At 42.4% G+C, this 7888-nt stretch overlaps 1 protein-coding gene across 1 annotated transcript; it reads right to left on the reverse strand.

The window, feature by feature from the left end:
• Positions 1-1089: 1089 nt before the first annotated feature.
• Positions 1090-7496, reverse strand: LOC148011101 (Golgi transport complex protein-like protein). The gene is made up of 3 exons (XM_087671386.1): positions 6112-7496; positions 2448-2921; positions 1090-2297 (listed from the first exon to the last, which is right to left on the reverse strand). Exons 1-3 carry the CDS (start codon positions 7255-7257, stop codon positions 1368-1370), a joined length of 2550 nt encoding a protein of 849 aa, XP_087527512.1. The 5' UTR covers positions 7258-7496; the 3' UTR covers positions 1090-1367.
• Between the last annotated feature and the right edge of the window lie 392 nt (positions 7497-7888).

Consider the following 7888-nt stretch of genomic DNA (forward strand, 5'->3'; position numbering starts at 1 on the left):
TTAAGAAGCAATAGGTTTTTCCAATTTTTGATAGATGGCCCATTACCAACGCGCCTGAGGTTCCATAGTGACAAACACTTTCATAATGAAGCAAGATACATACATCTTGTGCCTATTAATTGTATCTTGGGGCTCCTATCCATATCTTCCCAAATAGCAAACAATTGCAACACATCTCAACCTAGCCCATAGCAATTTTTAACTTGTTCATACCACTTGTCACCATTCTCCAATAAAATTTTTAAAATCATCTTTTGTTGCCATTCTCCAATGAGGATCACCCAACTAGATTTAAATGTATCAAGCAATCAAAGAAGTGCTAACTACACCTATGAGCATGAATTTATCAATCATTGGTTGCCTTCACATTGGGTGTTGCAGCCAATAAAGCTCTCCTAGTTTGCACAATATATGTTTCATTATTAAGGTCATGGCAATCAAAAAAGTTGCTCATAATCCTCAAAGGTTAAGGAAAACGAGAAGAGCACATCGATATGCCTCAATTGTGTGTGTGTGTGAGAGAGAGAGAGAGAGAGATTCGGCCTCTAGAATTCAAGGACACCAATCTAGCTCAAGGGTCTTCTACATTGGTGATTACATCCCATTCAGCATGCTAACATCCTCCCTAGGAAGGACTTGGTCCCTTGGCATACAGCGATTTCTTCTACTGCTTTGTTGTGAATTTTGTAGTCCTTGTGTGATTTCATATGATATTGACTTGACTTGGTCTAATCCCAAAACCTGCACAATTTCCAAACTGACCACCCATTGAGCATTGCCCTTAAAAGGGAAAAAAAAAGCAGTACTGCAATTAAACATGAAACTTCGTACCCTAACAAAACCCATCCGACACTATATATGTCTTGTAGAAGATGTACAGGTAAAATATGTAATTACCTAAAGAATACAAGCTTTTAGTGTCATTAGCAAAATAATGGTATGTTGCAATAGATGCTTAACCAGGGTGAAATCTGTAGTTAGCAAAAAATACTACAAGCTTTCGGTATCATTAATAAAAGAATGGTATCTTGTGATAAGGCCTCTCGGATAAACTGGCATGTCATGAAGCATTGAAATGGACTCAATCGATCATGAGAAGATAAAGTCTAGTTTTGTGTGACGAGATTGAAAGATGGTAGCTCTGAGAGAATTTAAAGAATGCAGCATGGAGCAGGGCTATTTAAACTGACTACTTACAGAGAAGAACCTGGTGAACGAGACATGAGTGAAATAGGCCAGCATCCTTTAGTTTATAGAGCTTGGAGCTCTCTCCACCCTCTATTAATGAGGTGATGTGTGTCTAAACACACCCTCAATATAAAGTCATCTTTGAAGGGCTATAGACTTCACAAAAGCGGTATACACCATTACACTGGGCTATTTTCTACCAACATCTTTCCAAGCTTCAGCATCAAAGGATAAACTGGTGTAAACTCTTTGTCACCTCGGGCTCTCACTTTTGCAGCATAATCATCAAGTGTGGCCTTGACACCTTTCCAAACTTGTTCTTCTCCTTGTGAATCCAACCACAACGAGTACTGCACAGGCGTCAGCTTTTGCCATTTCATTGGCGACTCCAAATCAGGAGGAGCCCTTGAATATAAATGGTGAAGGATTGCACTTGCCGGCAACTCTTGTAAGAGTGGACTGCTCCCCAGTTGTGAAGTCTCAAGGAACATAAGAGGTCTGAATGCCCTCAAGGCCCTATAAGGTGCACCCAACTGCTCCACAGGATAAAGGTTCTGTCCTACTGCTAGCTCTAGCTCGGCCATGTCTCTGGCCATCCGTAATTTCCCAGATTCTGACAAGGGCCGCACAAGAGCGGAGTGCCGAATGAAAAATACAAGCACTCGAGAGGCCATTTTCCTTGTAAGGTTTGAACAAATGGATTCCCCTTTAAGAGAGCTTATAGATGTGGAGTTAGATGGCAACAACTTTGATAAAAACTCTGTGCGGAAGTGGGCAACCATTTTTTGAAATTCCTCCATATATTTGGAGTTATTGTCATCTATCCCTGCATCAACACCTTCTGATCCAAAGTTCTGATCATGAATTTGCAAAATGATCTGCTCAAGGCGTTCCACCATAGCCTGAAAAAGAAGGGCTACAGAATCCAATGCTACCCCATATAAAGAACCTAACGATGGAGACAAGACTTCTGCTGCTTGAGGCATGCCAGACACCATCATAGTAACTCGAGAATGAACTTCCTGCAGTTGAAGGCAAAGAGCAAAATTTTTGAGCTGCAGAGCAGTGGCTGGGCCAGTCACTTGGCGGGACTCTGGGCCTGTAGCTATCTGCAAACCCATAGAGCACAAGAATAACTAGGTCTACCTTGAATATTAAAAGGACAGAAAACATCATCAGAACAGAAGAGAACTTGCTGATAGAAAAAAGCAGCATGTTTCATGACTTTCCAAGTTGTCACTTACACTATAACAGCTTACCTGATACTCAGACTTTTCAGCTAGTAACTGGAGCACTTTGCCAACTTCATGCAGCACAAGAAGAGTCAAGCGCCCATCTAATTTGACAGCCTCAATTTCTTCCTGAATACGTGAGATTAACCTTGATATCTGATCCTGAGATGGGATAGTGCCACGAATCCCAAAGGGGAACATACCACTAACAAGATCTGAAAGGCGATTCAAGCATTGTGCAAGATAAGATGTTTGAAAAGGTTCTAAAGCAACTAAAAGCTGCTCCTTATCTTGACTTTTGATTGCAGGATGCACACCCTTCACATCTGTATTACGAATAAGCCTCTCCAATAAATTATTGACCATAGAAAGGAGTTTGGGGTAGCCCAAAACAAAGGTTTCTTTGACAAAGCTTGATGCTGTGAATGTAGACTTCATTTGACTTGTGAATGCCTTTACAACTGCCTCCCAGACCCGATCTGTCAGCAACTGATCACCTGACTGCCAAAAAGAACAAAGTAGCAGGTTAACTCCAAAAAACAAAATACAAGGGCATGGATAACTACAACGTTGCACAGGAGAAACAACAGTCCTATGACTTGGTAAATCACCCTGTTATGATAAACCAGTTGACCAAGAAGATGCTCAAACTGCTTGTAACTGAAAATGAGATTCACATTCAGTACTGAGCTAGGAATTGGACAACAAGATACAAGAATAAAGATAAGAGGAATAAGTGTATATGGGATCCCAAGCTACTCCCTCACCTGCATGGAACCTTCTCTTGAAACAGAATGAATAACAAACCTGACTGTCAATCAGAGGGAACTAGAAAATGCCTTCGAATGACATCATATGTTGGATTGCTAGTATACATACGCCCCTCCATGAATCTAATGTATACCCTTCTTATATGTCCAAGATCATTGCACAATCACACAGTAAAATCGTGTTTACTTCCTCTTAATCATCATGTTCTAAGGCCAGATCCTGTGACACCCAATATATTTGAAAGAATGGACATCAGACAAGAGGATGAACCAGCCATAAATCGTGTTTACTTCCTCTTTATCATCCATTCTAAGGCCAGATCATGTGGCACACATGATATTTGAAAACATGGACATCAGACAAGAGGATGAACCAGCCATGCCCTCAACATTATAGGAACAACAGTCAACTTGCCTATACATGAGGGAGTCAAAGCTGACATGATTTGGTGTTTTATTTACTTTCAGTCTCCTCTCTGCAATACATTAGGGTAGAGGTTTGAAGTTTCGGCACAAGTTTGAATGAGGAAGTTGTAGCTTGCGTTTCTTGGCTCATACAAAATGCATAACACGCTTCATACCAATTGGCAGCTTGTCCAGAATGCTAGAAAGGCAAAGAAATGCCACAATGAAGACTTTGAAAGTGTTAAATTCACTTCAAAACACATTTTTCTCTTTGTTGAACGCTTGATGTCAAGCTTTATTAGACAAGGAGAATAAATTCTATGGACATTTGGTACATATAGGGACACCCATGAAAAGAAACATTGCAGTGCTTACCTGAATCACTTCTTCAACAACCCCAGCATCTGAAATGGGATCCCTTTTCTTTGACAAATGCACTGCGACTCAGCAGGGATCATGGAAGGTAGCAACAAGCACTTTGCTGCAAACTATGATTCACTTTTGGAAACCAAAGTTAGTTGGCAAAAAAGAGATCGAAGGGATTTTGAAAATAAAGGTAAGAAATAATGGATTTGTTGACATGCAAGAAGTATTGATGGAAGTTTTTGCCAATCATGAGACAAGGACAAAGGAGGTGCTCAGGCAACTTGTCAAAGACAATATTTTTCACACCAGACTGTGGTATATTGATATGTGTACCCATATATCACAGCCTGGTGTGAAAAATATTATCCTTGACAAGTTGCCTGAGCAAATATTGCATACCAATATACCACAGCCTGGTGTGAAAATAATTGTCCTTGAAAAGTTGTATGAGCACCTCCTTTGCCCTTGTCTCATGATTGGCAAAAACTTCCATCAATGCTTCTTGCATGTCAACAAATCCAACATTTATTACCGTTATTTTCAAAATCCCTTCGATCTCATTGCTGCCAACTAACTTTGGTTTTCAAAAGTGAATCGTAGTTTGCAGCAAAATGCTTGTTGCTACCTTCCATGATCCCTGCTGCGTTGCCTCCCATGCTATATTCAAATGCTTAGACTCCATGCTCAGCTGCCTCCAACACTACATTCAAATGCTCAGGCACACTCATGGGTATCTAGAATTGGTGCTATGCCTTACAATTGTCACCTGCATTGAATCACAGACTGCATGTTGCAATTCTGATCATCATTGCTGTATACACTGAAGCACATACACTGGAATGAATTGAAGTACTCCACAACTGGGTTTATAGCATAATAAAACCCTCCTCCAATTGGACTGACTACTACCAAAGCTAACATGTGCCCTGCATTGACTGAAATCTAGAATCCGGCCCACTGATGTGGCTAGGCTAGGAGCTACTCCTGTGCCATGTGGTCACTTCAATTCAGTCTGTATAGATCATGCAAATTACAACAATTCAAAATAAATTTTAGCACATGACAACTAGAACTGGCAAAAGGACCACAAGAAATTTCCATCCATGAATGTGCAATTGAGCAACGCATTCTAGGGTTGTATGCTTTCCAATAGCCATATAGATAAAACATGAGAGAGACCAATCTAAAATAGGAATTTGATTATCGAGTCTCTGACCACATTGCTTTACTAAGCAATGACTAAATAAATATCTCAATGATTCCATGATCAATGTGCACATTGTACAGATATTCCAGGTATTCAGCATTGTATGGGTTGGTTAAGCAGACAATATCATCAGTGGTTAAGCAGACAACACGATTATCAGCAGTGCCTTCTCTCCATCTAAGGGTCTACAGTTTCACTTAGAGGGAAATATACCTGCAACCAGTTTTGGGCAAAACCACTCGTTCACACACTTAGCTTACCACGCCCACAATTGTTAATTGATAAGGATTTGAGAGAGTAATGTTTTCATACTTGAAGCCGACCCAAAACATGTCAAACCTAGGAAAGAGATTTTCAACCCAGCTCTGCACACATCTTTCTGGTATCAAACCTTGACAACCTCAAAATCACCCTTTAACAAACTTGTAGAGGTTAATTTCACTAACATGAATGTGGTTACAAAAAATCCTATGAACACGACCGGAGATTACAGCTTCATGTTTTATTATTTTCAGTGTCTCCTCTCTGCAATACACAGGAGTAGGTATTTCGGTCCAAGTTTGAATGAGTAAGTTGCTCTAGCTGCTTCCTGACTCATACAAAATTCACAACACACTTCACACCAGTTGGCAGTTTGTGTCTCCTCTCTGCAATACATAGGAGTAGGTATTTCGGTGCAAGTTTGAATGAGTAAGTTGCTGCTAGCTGCTTCCTGACTCGTAAAAAATTCACAACACGCTTCACACCAGTTGGCAGTTTGTCCAGAATGCTTGAAACACAAAGCAATGCCACAATGCGGACTTTGAAAGTGATATGTTCAGTTTGCGACACATTTTCTCTTTATTATGTGCTTCATGTCAAGACTTATGAGGCAAGGCATACAGATTCAATCAGCATTTGGTACATTAGGAACACCAAGGGAAACAAACGTTACAATGCTTACCTGAATCACTTCTTCAAGAAACCCTGCATGTGAAATGGGATCCCTTTTCTTCGACAGAACACGCTGCAAATGCCATACAGCTACAATAACTGAATGCAATTGATCCATACATGGTCCCATCCTCTGCCACAGGCTTTCACGTGCTTTAGAGCTGCCACCAATCTGAGGTGTCCCACTTCTTTGAACACCCCCAGGTCCTATTGATCCACCTGCACTTGCTGATATGGCCTTCATATCAAGTGCAGTACTGATACTTTTTGCTGCTTGCACCTTGTACTTATTCACCATTGTCTCAACCGTGACCCTCAACTCTCCCATATTGTAATAAACTTGCAACGCACTCCCAACTTCAGCCTGGTTCAGTGCTTCCATGCCATTCTCCAGTACCTTCATGGCTTCACTCCTGATCTTATTCCCTGTCTCCAGAAACCAGGGAATTTCAGCATCTACAACCTCCACCCCACTTAGATCTGCCTCTTTCCTCAGAATTTCAACCTCGCTGTATAATTGTGCAGCTTTACCAAGATCTGGGCGTGTTCCTTCCAACTCCATCACTTCTCTCAGCTTTTTGATCTGCCGCAGGGCCCGGGTGACAGACCGGAGCAGCTCCATGGTGTCATGCAGCGCAGCGAGCTGCCTGGTCTTGGTTTTGACCTCTTGATAGGGCTCAGCAAGCTCTAACCTGACTCTTTGAATGCAAGCAAGTAAGCTCTGAGCTGCATTTCTCACGACGAAGGCGGAGCTCTCTGTCTCTTTGAGGCTGGTAAGGGATTGCAGGAGCTCATCATGTCGGAGGTGGACCTCGTTGCGGAGCTGCTTTTCCATCAGACGGATGCCTTCTTGGAGCTTCTCCGAACAGGAGGCCGCAGATCCGTTGTGGAGGGCATCACTGACAAAGGCGGTGACATCGAAATCGGGCGCAAGGAAGCGCGAGAAGACGTCATCCTTGGAAAACTGCTCGAACGCAGCCTCAGGGGAGTCGAGAGCGGGGGGCTCGCCGTCCTTGCTGCTGCTGATGCTGCCGAGGGAAGAAGGGAGGGCCGTGGCAGCGTTGACGAGCCTGGAACTGCGATGCATGGGAGAAGACGGAGACGAGGAGGCCGTCCTCGCAAGCGAACTCGAACGCTGCAGGAGAGCTGTTGCCATGGCGCTGACACTCACAGGACTTGCGATCCCGCATCGGCACCTTCAAGAAATGAAGCCTCCATATTGCCTTGCACTTTTGTTTGTTTTTTCTGTTTGACAGAGAGAGAAAGTGTGTGCGCGCGCGTACGTGTGCGTGGAGAGACAGTGTGTCACGTGTGTGTGTGTGTGTGTCTGTGTGTTTTTACCGCATAAGGAGAGGAGCAATGCAACATGGACACTCTTGCATTCGAGGGAAAGAGAGAGGGAGAGGGAAATTGTGTGTATGTGTATGCTTTTGCCACCTAAGGAGATGGAGCGAGCACAATGGACACACTTGCATTTGACAACATCAACCTAGAGGGTCTTCGTATGCTTTGACTTTGTTAGCTTTTTTGTATTTAATATCCTTTCTTTTGCACAATCTCATGGATAAACTAAGTCATGCTTTCTTCAACTTTTCCTTTGAGGGTAAGCTTAAAAGAAGGAAGCTAAGTTCATATGTTTCTTGGTAACGAGCTAGCTATGCTCTGCGCGAAGAGCCTCTAGGTTTTAACACTCTCTAAGAATACATGTGTGCATGTACACAATGGCATTTCTCGAATGCTTCCAAATCAATCATGACAAAATGAAAAACCACATGCAAAGCAAAAAA

Source organism: Lygodium microphyllum, chromosome 29 (genome assembly GCF_053477565.2).
Source record: "Lygodium microphyllum isolate KBCC chromosome 29, Lygodium_microphyllum_v1.1.10, whole genome shotgun sequence".
Lineage (NCBI taxonomy): Eukaryota > Viridiplantae > Streptophyta > Polypodiopsida > Schizaeales > Lygodiaceae > Lygodium > Lygodium microphyllum.